Source organism: Corvus cornix, chromosome 2, assembly GCF_000738735.6.
Source record: "Corvus cornix cornix isolate S_Up_H32 chromosome 2, ASM73873v5, whole genome shotgun sequence".
In the NCBI taxonomy this organism is placed as follows: Eukaryota; Metazoa; Chordata; class Aves; order Passeriformes; family Corvidae; genus Corvus; species Corvus cornix.
Genome location: NC_046333.1, coordinates 63,056,820 through 63,076,746, shown reverse-complemented (window position 1 = coordinate 63,076,746; position 19,927 = coordinate 63,056,820). Strand labels below are relative to the sequence as shown.

The 19,927-nt window shown below is 43.5% G+C and overlaps 1 protein-coding gene and 1 long non-coding RNA gene across 4 annotated transcripts in view; one reads left to right on the top strand and one right to left on the bottom strand.

Moving 5' to 3' along the window:
* LOC104691423 overlaps positions 1-19,927 on the top strand; it is a 210,165-nt gene that overhangs the window by 179,487 nt on the left and 10,751 nt on the right. The window contains exon 1 of one of the 2 annotated variants that reach the window (XR_752158.4): positions 17,472-17,585. The exons of the other annotated variant lie outside the window; for it this stretch is intronic. This is a non-coding gene — a long non-coding RNA (uncharacterized LOC104691423). Of the gene's footprint in view, positions 1-17,471; positions 17,586-19,927 lie in introns of those variants that run through there. 2 annotated transcript variants of the gene reach the window in all.
* On the bottom strand, positions 3,888-18,260 carry CD83 (CD83 molecule). Of its 2 annotated transcripts, XM_020584623.2 has the most exons (6): positions 17,984-18,256; positions 17,697-17,793; positions 17,442-17,572; positions 7,621-7,837; positions 7,412-7,515; positions 3,888-5,641 (listed from the first exon to the last, which is right to left on the bottom strand). In XM_020584623.2, the coding sequence occupies exons 2-6, from the start codon at positions 17,737-17,739 to the stop codon at positions 5,483-5,485; spliced, it is 654 nt and encodes a 217-aa protein (XP_020440212.2). In that variant the 5' UTR covers positions 17,740-17,793; positions 17,984-18,256; the 3' UTR covers positions 3,888-5,482. The 2 variants fall into 2 exon arrangements, with proteins under 2 accessions (XP_020440212.2, XP_010401196.4); XM_010402894.4 differs by having other exon boundaries at positions 17,697-18,260.

The window sequence follows — 19,927 nt, the reverse complement described above, 5'->3', positions numbered from 1 at the left end:
ACTTATATTCTTCTTTCTGATTCATAATAATTCCAGTTAATGTTAGTTTTTGTCCTACAATGCCACAAAAGCTTCTTTATATCCTTTACACCCCAGATGTGCAGGCACCTTCATTGCTTTAGGAAGTTGCCTGTTTCTCTCCAACTTTGTGATTCAGTGAAGCATCTTGGCATAAGACTTTCTCTCTGCTTTACTTCTTCTAAACAATTTAACACATTTAAGTGGCCTTGAACATGATCACTTCTACTGCACAGCTGGGCCTACAGCAAATCCCCAGAATCAACCAGCCTGAAACTTCTAAGCCTGAAATTTGACTCACAGTGTTGATGCCTCAGGCCCAGTCTTCTGTATTGCAGACAGTTTGGCTCAGGAAAAAGATAATGGGCATAGTTGTCTGCACAAAGTCCCTTTTTTTTTTTTTTTTCATTCTTTTCTATCTGATCTGATCCTGTTTATCCTTCTGAAGAAATAATTTTAAAAGTGTTTCAGCCTTTGCTGCTGATTAATTATCAACTCCTTTCAAGTGAATTTTCCCTTCCTTCCTCTCTTCTGTGCTCCTAAAAAAGTACATACAGATATTTTTGAAGTACATAAAGATAATGCAGAGGCATGCCAGATACTCCAGCCAGTGAGCTGGCTTTATCCAGGGCCGGGCTCAAATGCCTCTACACAAACACACAGAGTATGGGGAACAAACAAGAAGAACTAGAGACATGCACACAGCTGCTTGGGGATGACATCATTGGCATCACGGAGATGTGGTGGGATGGCTGCTGTGACTAGAGCTTTGGAATGGAAGGCTTCAGACTTTTTAGGAAAGACAGGCTAGGGAGACGAGAAGGGAACGTAGCCCTTATGCCAATGAGCAGTCGGAGAATCTGGAACTCTGCCTGGGAAAGGATGAGGAGCCCGCTGAGAGCTTGTGGGTGAAGATTAAGGGGGAGGGCAGGGACAGGGGATGTTATAGTGGGAGTCTGCTACAGGCCACCCAATCAGGAGAATGGTGTGGATGAAGCTCTCTGTAGGCAGATGGGTGCAGCCACCCACTCTCAAGCCCTGCTCCTCATGGGGGATTTCAACCTCCTCGATGTCTGTTGGAGGGACGACGTGGCAGGGCAAAAGCAATCCCAGAGATTCCTCAAATGTGTCAAAGACAACTTCCATACACAAGTGATTGAGGAGCCATCAAGGAGAAGTGCCATGCTGGACCTTGTGCTCACCATCAGGGAGGAGCTGGTGGGGAATGCAGTGCTCCAAGGCACTGTAGTGACGACGAGATGGTGGAGATAAAGATCCTCAGGGCAGTGAGAAGGGCACGCAGTAAAATCACTGTCCCAGATGTCAGGAGAGCAGACTTTGGCCTCTTCAAGGACCTACTCCAGAGAGTCCCATTGGATAGAGCCCTGGAAAGAAGAGGGGCCCAGTAACTCTGGCTGAATTTCAAGGATCACTTCCTCCAAGTTCAGGAGCAATGGATTTCAGCAAGGGAGAAATTGGGAAAAAATTCCAAGAGGCATCCATGAATGGATAAGGAGCTGCTGAGCAAGCTGAGAGAGAAAAAAGAAGCTTTCAGGCAGTGGAAAAAAGGACAGGTGATCTGGGAGGAATACAGGAAGCTAGGGACAAGGCTAGGGAAGCCAAGGCCCAGTTAAAATTGAGTCTAGCCAGGAATATTGAGGATGACAGAAAGAGCTTCTATAGATATATTGCAAGCAAAAGAAAACCAGGGATAATGTGAGCCTTCTCCAGAAGGAAACAGGAGACCTGGCTACCCTGGACAAAAAGAAGGCTGAGGTTCTCAATGACATCTATGCCTCATTCTTCAACAGCAAGTGTTCCAGCCGTACCACCCAAGTCGAGAAAGGCAGGTGTAGGGACTGGCAGAATGAAGACCCTGAGACCTCTGTAGGAGAGGATGATATGATCAAATGATGTATTTGAGACCATCAAAGGAACCTGAATGCACACAAGTCCATGGGACTCAACAACAATCATCCACAAGTCCCAAGGGAGCTGGCTGGCAAAGTTTCTAAGGCACCATTTCTGAGAAATCATGGTAGTCAGGTAAAGTCCCTGATGACTGGAAAAAGAGAAATATAACCCTCATTTTTAGAAAAGGGAAGGCAGAAGACAAGGGGAACTACAGACCAGTCAGTCTTACCTCAGTGCCAGGCAAGATCCTGGAGCAGATTCTTCTGGAAAATATGCTAAGGCACATGGAAAACAAAGAGGTGATTGGTAACAGCCAACATGGCTTTACAAAGGAGAAATCGTGCCTGACAAATTTGGTGACCTTCTGTGATGGGGCTACAGTGGACAGGGGCAGAGCAACTGACATTGTCTACTGGGACTTATGCAAAGCCTTTGACACTTTTGACACACACAACATCCTCGTCTCCAAATTTGAGAGACGTGGATTTGATGGATGGACCACTCAGTGGTTAAAGAACTGGTTGGATGGCCACACACAAAGAGTTGTGGTCAATGGTTCATTGTCCAGTGATGAGTGGTGTCCCTCAGAGGTCAGTACTGGGGCCAAAGCTGTTCAGCATCTGTGTTGGTGACATGGACAGTGGAATAGAGCATGAACCCTCAAAAAGTTTGCTGACAACACCAAGCTGTGTAGTGTGTTTGACATGCTGGAGGGAAGAGATTCCATCCAGAGGGACATGGACAGGCTTGAGAGGTGGGCCCGTGCAAACCTCATGAAGTACAGCAAAACAAAGTGCAAGGTCCTGTACCTGGATCATGGCAATCCCAGACACACCCACAGGTTAGGTAGAGAAGTGATTGGGAGCAGTCCTGCAGAGAAAGACTTGGGGGTGATACTTACCGAAAAACTCCATGAGCCAGCTGTGTGTGCGTGCTCATAGCCCAGAAATCCAATCAAATCCTGGGCTGCACCAAAAGGAGAGTGGCCAACAGGGTGAGGGAGAGAATTCTGCCCCACTACTGTGCTCTGATGAGACCCCACCTGGAGTGCTACATCCAGCTATGGGGTCCCAACATAAAAAGGACATGGAACTGCTGGAGCAAGTCCAGAGGAGGGCCACAAAGTTGATAAGAGGACTGGAGCTCCTCCCCTATGAAGACAGGCTAAGAAAATTAGGGGTGTTCAGCCTGGAGAAGAGAAGGTTTTGTGTACACTTCATAGAAACCCTCCAACATCTGAAGGGGCCTAAAGGGAAGCCAAAGTGGGACCCTTTATTAGGAGCTGTAGTGACAGGACAAGGACCAATAGGTACAAATTGAAAGAGGGGAAATTTAGGCTAGAGATCAGGAAGAAATATTTTACTGTGAGGGTGGTGAGACCCTGGAAGAGGTTGCCCAGGGAGGATGTGGATGCCCCAACCCTGGCAGTGTTCAAGGCCAGGTTGCATAAGGCCTTGGACAACCTGGTGTAGTGGGAGGTGTCCCTGCCCATGGCAGGGGGGCTGGGACTAGATGATTTTTAAGATCCATTTCAACCTCTTAGCATTCATTCCACGATAATAAACCCCAACAAACTATGGTTGTCAGTTATTAAGCCTTTCTGACTAAATGGAGAAACAAATACACATTCAGTTCATATTTTTGCCTCCTAAACATACAGGTCACCCAGGATGTGGGCCATGTTTAAAAGTGACGGTGGGCAGACTGAAGCACCCTTGTGTCTTCCCTAATTACTTGCTTTTTGGTAGGGAACAGGTGTTTTATAATGTATTTTGGACAGAAAGTGAAATTTTGAGGAAAATTTGAATGGTGTTAGGTCCTTAGAAGTGCATAAAATTATCCAGTGATTAATCAGTTATACACACATACATGCTTTCTCCCACAGAAGAGGCTGAATCACATCTCCACCTTATCTGATATAATTATGCTAGTTGTAAAATAAAATGCAATTGATATGGAGTTTTTCTGGGTTTATTTGCCATCTGTGGCACACAAAACCAAATGGTAGGCTACCTCTGAATTCTTATTTCAAGTATGCTATGCACATTTAAATGTAAAAATTAAAAAAAAAATCCAACCAATGTGACATGACTATGTTCTAAGTAATTTGCAAATCCCTTTAACTAGAAGTTGTTCTGGTCAGGAGCCTCCTGGACTCCAGCAATGCAGACATCTACCCTGCTCACAGAGCCAGTGCTGAGTGATGTACAGCTTTCTTCCCATCAACACTTCAAAATTAGTTACAGGATTAAAGAAAGATCTTTTTGTCAACAGCCTGAAATTCCAAACTGCATTAAAAATCCTAATGATGCCAATCAGTTCTTGAAGTATTTTTTTAAGACTGTGTTCTTCAGGGTATGCAAATTCTGATGTTTGGGCTCAAATTCTGACATTATGGCATACGCACCCACAGTCACTCTAGACTCCTTTTTCCTTCACCTTCTGCACTAGCAATCCAATAGAGGAAGGTTCCTTGAATTCAGACTCCAGGATCCCTTGCACTTTGGTCCAAAAGGACAAATCTTCTCCCCCCCTTTATTGTGTGCCTGAGTTCAGCTTTTCTCATGTCTTTTTTTCACATATATACACTGCCAGCACCAAAAACAGGTGGTCATATGCCCCATCTTCCATTCCTGTGTCTCATAATTAACTTAATACATCCCAAAGACATGGTTGGTTGATTTCTTCCAAGCCATGGCTTTGGTTCTCACTCATGTAACTTGACTGACATAAGTGTTGCATACATTTGGCGCCACATTTTGTAAACCACAAAATAAGTCACCTTTACATGTCCTTAATATCACAGTCTTCTTCATTTTTATTTAAGATTAACAGTCTTGTTGAAGCTTCCTATAGATTAATCTGGAAAATATGTCCCTATTTCTCCTGCTGAGATAAAAAGTTCATTCAGTCCAGAAAGATTTTGAGAAAATCTTCTTCCTTCTCAGCCTGTCTGTCACTCTAAGATTTAAGAGTGGATGTTGCTTTGATCCATCCAGTGCAAGAGCATGAAGTTACCTCTTCAGCCTACTTGAACATCACATGATGAGTTACATCTCATTTGCAATAAGGGAACTCCAGGATCAGGCTCAGAGCAGAGACAGCCCCACACACTTATCTTTTCATACCACAGCATCTGTTGTGTTTGCTTTGGAAAGGTAGGAGATATCAGTCCAGTGAAGAGCTTAATCTGCTGGCTTTGCACAACCGTGGCCTCCCTATAACTCAGTCTTCATGTTAGAAGCTTGCTCTTGCTCAGAAAAAGAGGGCTTCACAGCAGAGTGAAATAAAGTTGATACCAACGTCATAACAGCCTTGTAACACATTGGGTAGCTGTAAAGGTATTTCTTAGCTGACTAACTCTCAAAAGTTACTGTAGTGCATAACAGTGCTTGTTGAAGGTTTGTCCAGCACAAGCAGATCACTGACAAGGTACCTGTACTCTCAGGCTGTTCTGAAGAGACCAGATATTATCGTTTGTTTCCTCTCCATACCACTCAGCCATCCAGCTTGTGTTTACTGATGAGTCCACAGTGCCATCAACGTCAGCTTAGACAGAACTTGAAGTAGGTTCATTTTTGCAAGTGCTGTTGCCATTTAAATGCTGGAAAGTTGTCATTTCATGTACGTTGATGAGGGTGAGGATGTGCTTCATATCTGGTCTGTTTTTTTGGTAATTGGGAGACATACTCTCTTTTCTTAGACATGTCTAAAAGAGAAAACAGAAAGGAAAGCTTAAAACTAAGAGCTCCTATGAAAGCTAATTAAAAAAACCCAAACTTTTGAAAGTTTTCCTTTTTCTCTTTGCTAACTATAGCTCATTACACCTTTCCCATTTGTTTGTCACTGGAAGCACCCAATACAAACAAAAGCTGCTGTTTCTTGCTAAATCAATGAACTTTATAGGACAAAAGCCTTGGTCAAAAAAGGAAATTTTTATTTAATCCACATTTTCATCCCCACAGGCCTTGCATCAAGCTCTTGCAAGTGTGCTTCCACCTGCTTTCAGTGCAAGCCAGTGCCTGAAATATTTTCATCAAGTTGTCAAAGTAAAGCCCCAGTCCTGCCAACCAGTTCTAAAGTGAACGTCACTGTTGAGTTTAGTGGCGATAAGGCACTATCTCCGCTAAAGAAGAGGACGAGGCAACCTGTAAGAACTTAACAGGCATTTTAAATAATGAACCTCACTTGTGAGATCAGGTCAGTATTAAATTTTGATGAAAGGTAGGTTGATACCTGAGACAGGGCCTCACCCAAAAGTAAGGTACACAGAATTCCACCTGAGTGATTATCTTCACTACAGAGCTCTGCTTTATATAACTGCACCACTAAAACTGGGACTTTTTTTTTTTTAATGTAAGGGGAGGGGAGATTTCTGCAGAGATCTGAAATTCTTTCAGGACACTGAGAAGAACATGGGGCATCTGTCTCTTCTGAGTGATATCTTTGCTTTCATACTTCCATCCTAACAAATTCCTACAAGATTTATCTTGTCAAACTTTAGTCTGAATGGCACAAATTACTGGCAGAATTGTCAATCTAAAAAAGAGACAGGCATAAATTTAATTGCTCCCTGAAGATACATGGAAAGCTACATTTAGCGCAGCTAATTAGATATACTCTGATCAACAGTTATGATTCATCTGCTGAGGAGCAAAACAAGAAGGCAAATATTAAACAGGCAGCAAAAGTTAAAGCTGACCTCCCAAAACGCTGGGGTTGGTTTTGCTTTGCATTATTAAAAATGCAGCCAGTGATACACTGACACCCCAGATTCATGCTACCTCTGAGCCAGAAGGTGCAGACCTCTGCATGAAGGGGTGACCTCACTGCCACTGCACCCAACGCATAGTTTTGTTTCTACGGAGTGAGCTTCCCAAGTACCTCCTCTCCCTTCCTTTTCCAGAACTACCAGCCAGCAGCAAAGGTATAGATAAACCTCCAAAAGAGGTTTTTTTCCATATATCTTAAAATGTCTGTTTAACAAGAAAGACATTACTTCACAAAAACGCTCGTCTGAAATGGGGCTGTCACCAATTTACCAGTGAGGGAAACTGAGGCAAAAAGTAGGTGGACTTGGACATGTCCATCCTGCCACCACACAAAGCAATTCCATAGGTGGGGAAGGGCTCCAAGGGGCCTGTGCATCCATCTTGGACAAATGCTGTTCCCAGGTACTAAACCAGAAGACCCGTTGCTATGCCCCTAAACTGATGAGTAGTTTACACAGAGTAACTGGAAGCAGAAATGAGCAGAGAGAGTGCAGAAAAATAACTGATGGTTTGAGTTAGATCAGAGTTAGATCAGGATGCAGTTCTCTCTCTTTGGAAATCCATCCTCATGTACCTGAGTTTAATCATAAATTAAGTATGGACATCAACTTCAGACCAGCTGTGTTAAAGTAGTGCTAGTAGAGAAAATGAGTTGGGGAATTTTGGTTGGTTTTGTTGCTTTGCTTATGAGAAAGGGAGTTACTTACACAGGTAAAGAAGATGAGCAGCAAGTAAAAAATCCCAAGGCAAGTCAGCATGAAGAGCTCGCCTTTGTATTTTTTTAGTTTGTCCTCTTCTATTCCAGGGCAACCTAAAATATAAAGCAAGGTGTTACATTGCTCTGGTGTTTGTAAAATATTCTAAAACTGTTACCTTCCTGACATACCACGTGGAGCATGGGAGCTCTCTACTGTACCTGTTACTTTTAATGTGACTGTGCTGCTCAGATTGTGTTCTCTGCTCTGCCCCCACAAAGTGCACTTGTATGTCCCGCTGTTTCGGCTGGTTGCATTTTTGATCCTCAGTGAAAAGGAGGTGTCATTGGAGAGCTTCAAGGACCCCCCAGCTTCTCGTGGATAATGAGATTCCACATCAAGGACCTCCCATGCTATTCCTTCGCTGTCTCCAGCCATCTGGAAAACACAAATATATTTATTTTCTTGGGCAACAGTGTCATCCTCAGTTTTAGGGTAAAGAAAATTTTAAAACTGGTTTATGGCTGAAATGCAGAGGCTGAAGAGAGGAGGGGGGAGCACAACCTCAAACCCATTTAATACGTTCATGCTTGCAGTCCAAAAGTATATGGGGTTTTGCTTAAATGGACTCTCTACATAAATAGGAATTATAAAACTACTCTGTAATAACTTCTTAAGCTGCCTCACCTGGACAGCAACATGACAGAAGGCAGGGGTAGAAATCTGCTCTCAGTGGCCCTATGCAGAGGCCCCAGAAGAGTTCAGACCAAGAGAGGCAGTCCAAGGGGATGGAGCAGAGACAGCAAGAGGCAGCCCTACCCAGGTGCTTAGCAGTGACTCTGGGGACCAGAGGTGCCCAGGAGAGCATGGCAGCAGACAGGGAGGCTCCACTGCTGCCTGTGCTCACCCTGCCATCACACCTTCTGCCATGCAGTGGTGAGAATTAAACCTGCCAACGCAGCAAGTGTGCCACTGCACGAGGACTCTGCCAAGCACAGGCTGGCATCCTCTCAGTGGCTCCTCAGCCCAGAGTTCCCTGTGGGAATGCAGCCCTGGAAACTGCACTTCCCTGTGCCAGTTTCTATGTAGCTGACCCCTGAAACCATGCTGCCTCTCTGGAGGAATGGAGGTTCCCCACACACACACTTCCCTCCCTTCCACTCATTATTGGAACCAAAGAATAAAAAATTGCTTAGACTCCTTCAGATTCAGTTGTGTGAAGGTCACAAGCAGGTTCTGGTGCACTTGGGGAGCATTTGTATGTTGAATTTCTTAATTGTAACCAGAAGAGCTACATTCCTTGGCATTGCTGAGAGGCTGCTGGAGGAATGAAGTGTATTCCCAGAACAGTTCGTACTGCGGGGCAATAGGATGCACTGAAAATGACGATTGGCTGGAAACCACAAAGAAGAGAGAAATCACTAAGTTGATTTGAAAGATGGAAGAAGGGTTTGAATTAGCCCATGTCCATTCTTATTCATCGAAGTTGCTCCCTGGGATTTGAGGCAGCATGCCCTCCATGAAGGTTTTCCAAGTAATGAATTCAATCTTTCTGTGGACCAGCAGAGCTAGAGCCAGCTCATAAGTCCAAGGCTCAGCATTTCAGCCAAACATGTAACTAATGTAAGCCAAGCCTTTTTATTATTATTATTTTATTTTAATAGACACATTTTTGGGTCATATGTTGGTGCTTACTTTCTATCAGCATAGCTACTGCATTGGGGTATAACAGTTACACTGTAAGTTATTAAAATTAACACAATTTTCTCACACTGAGGCTAGCAGTATCTGGTTTCCCTTTCATGTGTTTGCAGGAGGAAAGCACACTCAGGAGTCTGGAGGGAAATATGGGTCTGATGCTCTGTTATACTTTGCTGTTTTTGCAGCCTAAAATGGTGTAAAACAAGCTGCGAGTTGGGGAACTTTTCAGGAACTGAGGAATGAGACTAAAGCACAAGATTTCCTTAATTGTAAAGATTCTTTCTCAGAAAGGTTTTGGGCTTTTCAGTGCATCAACTGAAACACAGAGCAGTAATTTCCTGGGGCTTTCCACATTTTACCCAGAAAGAGGGAAGAAAGTACCTTGTTCCCCTTAATCCCCCAGTAAATTTATCCCAGCTTCTCTTTCTTATTACACTCAGCCCCAAGCAGCTACAAGCAGTATGTATGGTGGTTTTCAGGCTGTAGGGACTTCACTGTGCTACAGGGATTTAGGTATTTTCAGGCCCTGCACATTGTCAGAGATGTGGCCAGAGGAATTCCAATACCCAGGCTGGGCTCAGCTCTGGTTACAACTAGGTCAATAGCAGTTAAGTGGATATAGTTGACCTCCCTCAGATCTAATTTTTGCCACTCTCCCTTCCCTTACCACCCCCTTCCTCAGTGAAATTTAAAACTGCCCACAGGGCAATAAAAGGAACCAGCCCGGCTGCCCTTTGCATTGCCCTAAATTGCAAATAGGAGGTCTGAGCTACACACAAAAAACTAGATTTGTTTAGGGATTTTTGGTTTTGTTTTCTTCCTTTAATTCACTGGCAGCATAAATAATTGCTGTCTTGGGTGGTAAATGGTGGTGTGATTCTTGTGGCTGAGATCTGGGAATGAGAAAACACTTTGATCTTTCTGTATGCAATTGCAATCAGCACTGCTCCTATAAGGGAGAATTCAATTAAGTGCATGCATCCCACGCCTGACCATGCACTTATCCAAGTGAGATTTTGGGTAAATGATTTAACTTCCCTATTTCATGGGAACAGTGAGGGATAGGATTGATTATTGCCTCCAAAGCTTTTAAGGTGCTCAGTTGATGCTGCAAGCACACTGATGGTGACCCTGCAGACAAGACTGTCAGATTTTTGCCTTAGACATGCTCTATGTAAGGCAAAGCAATGTCATGAAACTGCACTATCAACATGCTTTTCCCCAAAACAGGAAGGAAAAGTTACTTTGTGGCGTAATCTTGCTCCCTCACTTGTGGAGAAATCAGTGGTGACCCGGATGGGGGTTGTGAACCTTCCATTTGGGGAGGAGGAGGAGGAGGAAGGGGTCATATGTGTGGGTTTAATTCAGGGTTTGCACGCCTTTCTTCCTCCATTAAATCTCGTCTTTACTGAAAGGCAAGGGCAGGCAAGGTAGTCTGTCCAGCAGCATCCCAACATTTTTTAGGCTGCAGAGACATCTGGTGGCATTTTTCCAGCCTCTACATCCACCCCTACTCAGAGGTCACAGCAACCCCTTTCTCTGATGCCTGAACCAAGCCTTTTTCCACAGCAATCTTACTCCTGTTACCTTATTTAAAAAAAAAAAAAAAAAACAAAAAAAAAACCCCTCGCTTTTTAAATTCTCTAAGTAGCAAGAAAACATCTGAGCAAATTTGCAGAGTGCATCCTCATATCCCAGCTGTATAAAAGGAAGTCCATGAGATATTCAGTAAGGTCATCATTCTGCCTCTTGCTCTGTTCAAGATAACCTCTTTCCCACCCCAAACCTAATTAAAATTACAAAAATGCTACTTTGCTTGCCACCTCCGGTGACTTACTTGGCAGACTCTCACTAGACAGATCATTTTGCTGCTCAAGCTTCTACGATAAACCAGCTCCAATTCATGCCAAGTGTCCTCCAGGTGATACCACAGCCCAAGGTAGATGCTGGGGGTTTTACCTAATTAGTTCCACACAAGCTTAGACGGATCAAAGCAAGCGCTTCCAGAGACAGCAATCCACTTGTGTAGGGACCATCCTCTTCTTTAATCAGTGAAAAAAATCTTTTCTTCCCACATTTCATTTGTGTTTCATTTCCCTTACACCTCACTGCTGAGCAAACTGAAGCATGCCAGCTTCCTCTGCTCCCCATGCCCAAATGGAGGAGAAAAGGAAGGAGGTCTGTTCCTGCTCCCGTGTTTGCTGTTAATGGCTTTACCAAAATTCAAAAGGCATGGGGATTGCTTGTGTGGGGACAGGTAGAAATTCTACTAAATCTATTTGCATAAAAAGGGCCTTGTTACCATGCAGTCTGCTGGGGGTTATTGGAGCGAGCATTTTGCTGGGAAACAGGGACTTGCTGGCAACATCATTCTGCCTATCTGCATAAAACTACCCATTAAGAAAATTAAAAAACAGAAGAAATGCAAGTTTATGTTTAGTGTCACATATACATTGTCCTTCAGCAACGTGTGTGGCAGACTTTCAGAAATCACCTGGCAGAATATCTTCAGAAGATGCTGAAGTGAGGTGATCCTTCCCCTCCGCTCAGTCCCTGCTGAGACACACCCGGGAGTGCTGGGCTCCCAGTGCAAGACAGACATGTTCATATCTGAGGGAGTCCAGTGAAGGGGCACAAAGATGAATAATATCTTGGAGCACCTGACATGAGCAGAAGTTGGAAGAGATAGTTCAGCCTGGAGGAGACCAGACTCAGGTTCCTCTTATCAGTATGGATTCAATCTGATTAACAGGGAGATACAAAAACTGAAGCCAGACCCTTCTCAGTGGCCTTCAGAGACAAGAAAAGAGGCAATGGGCACAGACTGAAATTCAGGAAATTCCACTTAAGCAAAAGAAAAACCTTTTTTACTAGGGGAGTGGTTGAACACTGGAATGGACTGCCCAGAGAGGGTGTGGAGTCTCCATCCTTTGAGATACTCAGGACTAAACTGGACACAGCCTTGAGCAGCCAGCTCTAGTTGCCTGTTTTTAGTGAGTTTAATTGAAAATTATTCTAGTTCCCAAAAGCTTGGAAACACTTGGTCTAAAGAGGTTGTGATTTTCCCACATATATTCTCTAGTCAGTTGACTGATTCCTATTAAGTTTCTCCTAGCCTGGAGCTTTTTGATAAGAACAGTGGTGGTGATACAGTGGATATTAAAATGGGATATGTTTGATTGAAAATACCACTGAGCTGATATATTTCTGTTCTCTGACTGGATGAATTATGAGAAATATGTAGAATAATTAGGCCCCCAAAATTTAAGTTCTCTTCAGCAAATATTTCTTTTTCAGGGAACTAAAAACAAGGTGGAAGAAGGAGGAGGAGGAGGAACACTTTCCTCGGTTCTAGCTGGCTAGGTTTTAGCTATTGTTTTGAAAACTGCTACAGCATTACATGGTAGTACCCTAAAAAAAGGCTATTCACCCATGCTGTAGTACTTACGCCCAACTAATCAATTCATATTTAATTTTATCATGAACGTGTGAGAGTGAGCATTTTTCACGTTAACTCATGTTCTCTGCTCTCATTAAATACCTTTTTTCATCAAATCTTTCTCACACTAAGGTGTCTTCCAGGTAAATCAAAGTGCCAATATAATCCACTTTTCCCATAAAAGAAAGTTTTTATTTCAAAAAAAATGGTTGAGGTCCAAAACTGATGTCAGTTTAAAGGTGGAACATATTAACATCAGATTATTTTCTAATGAGTGTGAGATGATTGTAAAAATGGTTTTGTTTAAAATTATACCAGGCATAGTGGCCAAGTTGAAATTTCTGACTGTTATAGAGAGTTAAAAATCTGCATACGGCCAGAAGGAATTTATTTTCTGAAGCAAAATGTATCGAATTCTGGCAATGCCCAATAGCCAACATATAATGAAACACAACTGAGCTGAAACCACTTAATAGGTGTATTTTTCAGCACAAAAGTGCTTCCACATTTGATTAGTGCTAAAGGTGCATCCATATGGTTCCTATACAGTATCATGTAGAGATACCAAAGTTAAATTTGAAAATAACAGACATAAATTGTGGGCACATGTGAGTGAACTCTGAGTGTGCTGTAAAAAGGGGGGAAGGGGGGATATGAGGAAAGAAAATCCAAAACCCAACCCCAAAACAACAGCAAAGGAACTATGTGTGACACATGAGCCAGCTGGAAAAGCCCTTTGACTCACTCACACAGACTCTTTATTGTTTAGTTGGTTTGATTTGGTTTGGGTTTTTTTAGCTAAGGGTATCCAGCCCTAGCTCATGCCAGGCAAAAGAATTGTTTGGGTCATGAAATAATTTCCACTGCTCCCTTCCTGTCTAAATCATCAACGTGATGAAGCTACTTGGGGATTAATAGATGTCTGAGGAGCATTTGACTGCATTTCTTTGTGTAGGTTAGAAATTAGGCTGAAGTAATTTAGCAAATATTTACTTATCCTAATATATCACAGCTATGCAGTTTTAGCAAAAGTATTTTCCTTTGAAGGAAGGCGCAGTCAACATTATATGTCTATAATGTTTATTCTGATTTTGTAATACGGCTTCCCCCTCTTATTCTGCCACAATTTTATATTTTTCAGGGAAGTCCTGTAAAGTTAACAAATTTCTCTCCACTGAAGCACAGCCTTCTTTACTCTTCCTCAAGATTTGTTTTAGATTAAGACTCTTCTGGCTATCACATGAAGATTATAGTGAAATATCCACTGGGACTTCATTTGAGCGTGTTTAAACTTGATTTTCAAACTGGATATAAAGCGATAATTATGAAGGTTTATGAAGTGGTTCTCATTTTCAGTGTGCTGCACAAAGAGAAACTATTCAGTTTTCAATAGCCCTACGAGGCAGAAATGTAAGTTTCATTACCTAGATTCTTTTCTTGTGGGTGGGCTGTAGAGATTCAAACCATTCAAGCATTTCCATAGACAATTCCCAGTGCCTGGGTGTTTAGGAAAAAGACCTCGTTTTCAGTTCTCAGCTGGTCAACTTCCATGCTGCTCATATACACGTTTATGGCCTGCAGGCTGCCCAGCACTCCTAAAAATGTACCACACTTTAAGACTATCATCATTATGAATTCTTTTCTATGGCCTCATAGTGAATGGGATGAGAGCTGCACCAGGCTGGAAGAGGACTTGGTGCTCTACCTTCTCCCCAGTGTGTTTGGCCAGCCTACTTCATATGTTTCTAAGTAAAAATAATTTTGCCTGAGCTGACTGACTGTCGTCCTGATTCTGCACAGAACTACTGACACAGGGACTTCCTGCATGAGAATAATTACCTCCAATGATCTTGGATGCACAGCAGGTCAAACACATCTATGCTTTTTTTTTTGCAGTATGAGACATTAGCAAAAGCAAAGGAATTGAGTGCAAAACTTCTTTTTCACACCCAGTTGGATTTTGACACCAGAATATTAACTCCTTTAGACGATTCCTTTTCCATACAGCAAATACTTTTAAATTACATCCTTTTTTTTTAGCAGATTGTAACAAACTGGCCCTTAATTGGTCTGAGCACACAGAGGTGCCAGCAGGAAGGAGGGGTTCGCTCACAGAACATTCACCCTGTGCAAACAGCTGCACAAGCAGCACCATAACGTTGCCACCATCTTTTTTTTTTAAAGCAACAGAAGCAAAGGTTAATTGCTTGCATTTACTTCACAGTTCAAAGTGACCTCATACAAAAGATTTCGCCTAACAGCTGCTTGAACTTTACAGCCTGAAATTTCATACCATTTGTTGGAATTGCCTTTTAATTAGTCCTTTGGGGTTATATGTGGTGTTTATTGATTAATCCTTCAGTAGTTGTTTTTAAATAACAGAGTAATTACCTGTGTTGGGTAGCCCAGTCACACTCCACCATTCCCTCACTTTCCTTTTGCAGCGTTGGGTGGGGACAGTAGCACATAGCCAAAGTGTAGAGAGGGGAGGAGAAAGAGCTTCAAGCCTGCTGCCTATTTAGCTAGCCCCACAAGTAGAAGTATTGCTTGTTCAGCACAAAACACTGAGCCTAAATTACTTTTCCCCATGGAGAGTTAAGCTTTTTATATTTGGTGCTCTGCTTTTCCTAATACAGCTGCAACTGTGGCTTGGGCTGGCGTCACCGCCTGCCTGTCCCCACTTCCCACCTCTCTCATGGGAAAAGCAAACAGAAGACTGCAGTACCATGGTTGGTGCCATCAGCCCCTGAGGACTGTGGCAAGAGCTGACAATAGCTGACTTATGTTACTTCTTGTGTCAGAAGAGAAAATAAGTGCAAGGTTCTGTCATGCTGGACACTGGAAAATCAGTCTTTTCCTGAGCAAAGCAGGTGAAGCAGGAAGAGCAAGGAGACCATGGAGGGAGTGGGGATTGTAGGGACAGGGCAGGGGACATGCAGTGGCAGTCTAGACTGTGACGGCATAACTGCTGCAAAGGGAAGCAGCACAGGAGAGGGCCCGCACAAAAGGCGCCATCAAATATCACCATCCTTGCCCATGCAGTCATTTTGTGCCCAGGTAGAACTGCAAAGAGCTATGAGATAACACAGAATTGGGTCGACAGGCTTTCCTTACACTTCTTCACCAGGGAATGGCTTTTGGCTGCTGTTTGCTGCTTGGCCCTGCCAGCTCCCACCGAACTTGGGGAAGAACATGCTTCTGGAGGATCCCCACAGTTCAGCCTGTTTTTGTTTTTGTTGACTTCCTACACTGCTATGGGAGAGAATTTTCTGGGATCCAGTCAGCCTTTCTGTTTATTCCTCCCCCATCCCCTACCACTTCTGCTCAACCCCTCCAGGTCCACCAGACTGCGTGGTTTGCCTTCAATGAGCTCTCTGCCCTTCCTGGACATTGTGGGAGAAAGGGAGCCTTAAATAATTAGCACATATCTGGATGGAAAATACAGTACCTTATCCAGCTTTTGAGGCAGAAAGCAAAAAAGAATAAGTTGACTCAAATCCCATATCCCATAGTAAAGTTCAACTAAATGCATTATTCTCTCCTCTCTGTCTACCACCTGTGCTTAGTTCAACAATTTGGAAAAAGATGCTGCACATGGTGGGTTGGAAGTCAGATGTTCAAAGCAGCTCTTTTGAGGTGGCAGTTGTCATCTAGTCTGCAGGCAGATGCTCATTGTTGTACCAGCAATGAAATTCAGATGCATTGCAGGTTTCAACCTCAGAAGCCCTGTCTAATAACAAATGCTGTTTGTTGGTTTACTGTAGGAAATGAGTTTAAAACTGTATCTGACTGAACTGCTGAGGAAGCCAAGGCTGTGGTTTTAGGTTCTGGCAGAGATAAATTAACGGTTTTCACCACCCATAAATAGAGTTTTTTCCTCTTCCCTTCCATTGCTCTACCATCTCATGGGAAAGTAATTCAACTCTGTAGCCCACAAACTCTTTATTCACAGGTTGATTTTCCACTATTGTAACAAGCAACAGAGTAGTTGACTTAACAGGTAACAAGAGGACCACCAGGACTGGCCCATGATAAGCAGCAGGAGTGTATGGCTGGGAGTGGGGAATGGAGGACAACAAAACCTTCATTGTTTTCCCATTAATGTGGTTCACACTGTAAGCTGAAGCTCTGTGCTGAGATGCAAATACACGGTGCTGTACAGCTTGTCAACAGCCACCTCTTCCACCACTGGGCAATTCTACCTCTCTAAAACATTTCTTCTTGATAATGTTGAGTAGGACTTTTCTGCTCTTTAGCTGATTGATTCCTGTAACCCCTCCTGCACACAGGGGTCACAGCTCTCCTGCTCTGGAGATAGAAACTCTGAATCAGAGCAGTTGAGATGTGATTTTTACTTCATGAGCACAAAGAGATAACTCAGAATTTCTAGCTCTCCATCGTTCTGCACATGCTCTGCCCTTATGCCCACCCCACTAGTCAAATCTTCCTACAGAATAGCAAGTACTTTTTTAGTTCTTCTATTTCAAAGAAAAAAACAGCTCCTGTTTGGAGGGGATTAAACAAGGGCAACATCATTGACATTGCAAGGCTTAAATACCATTTTTTGCTCTGAAGAAAATCCTGGAAGACTTCTCTTTGGAGTAGTATTTGGCAGGTTGTACATGGGGCATCACCTGAATTGTGATCCACAGAAGCCAGCAATAATTAGATAGAAAAGCAGGCCAAGAGCAATTCAGGGAACCACGCTCAAATAGCCTATCTCCAATGACTCGGAAAATTCCTGTTCCCCATGGTCAGCTCAAAGGTTTGCACTGCTGCCTTCTCTCTGCTGCAGTGACAGGAGGATGCCTCCGCAGAAAACAACCCGTTTCGTACAAGACAAGCCAGTATCAGGTAGGAGAGCAAAGCAGACTACTCAGGTAACTTAGGCTTTTTTCTTACTTTATACCAAGATGCTGTCTGGTAGGAGATTGAGGAGTCCTGAAGAACCTTACAGGGCAGCACCGCTTCTTCAGCACACCTCACAGCAATGCCTGGGATCATCACAGAAGTCCCACGGATCAAGCACCAAACTGCAAAGCACAGGTACACATCACCTTTAAAAGAGATTGTTTACACAATCCTTCCTGTCTTCCCAAAACATATCCCCACATAACATGAAAGACCAGAAGGAAAAATGCAGGGCTGCCCACTTACCATTGCACAGGATGATGAGCAGAGTGTAGACTCCCAGAGACATGGCTTTTACTGCTTCAGATTGCAGAGCAGCAACAGATGGACTTTGCAGGATGGACTGTGAGAGCAGAGTGAAGCTGTGACTGCTTCTAGAGTGATATTTCTGAAGGCAGACTGGGGAATCCCCCAGGTTTATCTTGAGGTTCTCTGTCATAGGGAAAATCCCTACATGTATGAACCAAGGCTCCTCCTCTTAAATCTGTGAGGTCACTCTATTTCTGCAAGCACTTGCGCTGGTAGCAACTCACCTCCCTTTTTTCTCTTCTTCTCCCCCTCTGCGTTGATCTGAACAGAGTTAAGGTTAACCAAGAGACACTGTGGGTTGGTGTGAAGGCTGTCAAAATCAGCACTGAACGAATCTCTCTTGAATGGCAAAATGTTAGGGGAAATGGCTTGTCAGCTCAAAATCCGCTCTCGACCTTCTCTCTGCCGCTCTAACAGCACAGTGCCTGTGCAAATGTTGTCCTTATGACGTGTCATTTCTGAAACCACATTTAAGACCTCAGGTCACAGTGCCACCAAAACACTTTGACTTGGGCTAAACAGGAATTATCAGCATGGCTGAGGAAAACAAACTGTATTTCAGTAGAGTTACATATTTAACTCTGCAGCTAGGAACACATGATGTGGAACATCATCTCTTCTTAGCATATTTTGTCATTTTCAAAATAAACAAAGGCATCTGGAGTGACCTAACTTTACAAATTATTTGCTGGAGAATTTCATCATGGAAAAAAGTCAAGGCAGCTCCCAGAAGAGGAACCATTTGGACGTCCCCTCTAGGTATCTGGAGGGGGGAGGGGAAATCCTTTCCCTGCGATCTGTGAGAGCTGTTTCCCCCTGGAGAATTTTTGAGGAAGTCCGAGGTCGATCACAGAAGCATTTACAAATCCTGAAACTGAAAGTTGCTGATGTTATTTTTGGAAAACACTTGTGGCTGCTGTCTTTAGGCTACTGAGATCATGATGGAGAGAAGCTATTTAGGAGGGGGGTTTTGAGATTTGATGGGTGGAGATTTGATGGGTCAGTCCCTTTTGAAAACCAGGGTTCTGAAAGTCACTCCAGTCTGGGCACCCTAAATCCAAATCACCTCTAGAAAACTTTATGAGGAGAAGTCAGTTCAACAAGTCCTCACCATGCAAAAGTCCGACTCAGATGGGTAAACAGTGTGGGTGGGTAACACTTTTGGAAACTCCAGTCTGTTCTGTGAAGGAAGTCCGACAGCAATTTCACTGGGAGCCTCACTGTTGAAGTAGCCCACTTATTTTTAAAACTTTTTGCTTCTATCTTCATTGACCATAATGGTAAATATAACAGGCTCTAAGCTTTATTTTTCTCTTTGTGTTCTCTCATTTCAAGGACCAGGAACTCAATCTATTACTTAGAAGGTACAAGTAAAATATAAAACCCAGTGGATCTCTTGAGAGTGCAAGAAAATCACTTCTTTCTCGTGTGTGAAATCATAGAGTGCTTGAGAAGACAGAAGTGGGGGAGGGGGAGGGGGGGGCGCTGCTGGAGGAAATCTTAGAGAGAAGAGGGCTCCAGTTAATATATTTCACGTCTGTTCTTCACTAAAATTAGAACTTTTCTGCCCCCATGAGTCAGTCACACATCAAGCCGATCTCCAAGAAGGGCACTTAGCTTTCACCCACAGGCCTCTTTCTGTGAGTCCTGCAGAGCTACGTGTTTACTCTTTATAAGCCCATCAAGAGGCAAAACCCTTCTCTATCTTCCTTTTCGTCATGAGGAAAGCCCCCATGAGCAAACCACAGCAAGCTCCTGCCCCCGCTGTGGGTCAGCCCACAGCAATCCTTCCCCTGGTGGCCTGGCCAGCAGCAGCCTGGGGGGTTGTGGCAAGCCTGGGGCTTGGGTCACGAGTTTGCCCACACAGAAGTGCACTGAAGGCAAGCATGAAGGGTCAGGCTTCAGCACTGGGAAATGTACATGCAGCATACACTTGCCAAGGTGATGTTAAACAACAGTCTTCCTCAGTTAGTTAAAACACAGGACTCTTAAAAACACACGGGTTTTCCCTCCAGGACAGGCATAACTTCAAGCAAAACAGCCCTTTTCCTCCAGAAGTATTTGCAAGCTCAGCTGCTGTTCCACAGCACACTACGTGAAGCAGGAGAGCAAGATATAAAAAACAAAAGCTGAAACTCCCTTTGCTAGGGAAGGAGAAATAATTTGGT

Coding starts and splice junctions, on each gene's coding strand:
- CD83 (XM_010402894.4), bottom strand. CDS start 17,889: ATGACAGAGAACCTCAAGATAAACCTGGGGGATTCCCCAGTCTGCCTT. Junction 17,573..17,696: donor GCTCATCATCCTGTGCAATG/GTAAGTGGGCAG, acceptor TGTGCTTTGCAG/TTTGGTGCTTGATCCGTGGG. Junction 5,642..7,411: donor TGCTCATCTTCTTTACCTGT/GTAAGTAACTCC, acceptor TTTCTCTTTTAG/ACATGTCTAAGAAAAGAGAG.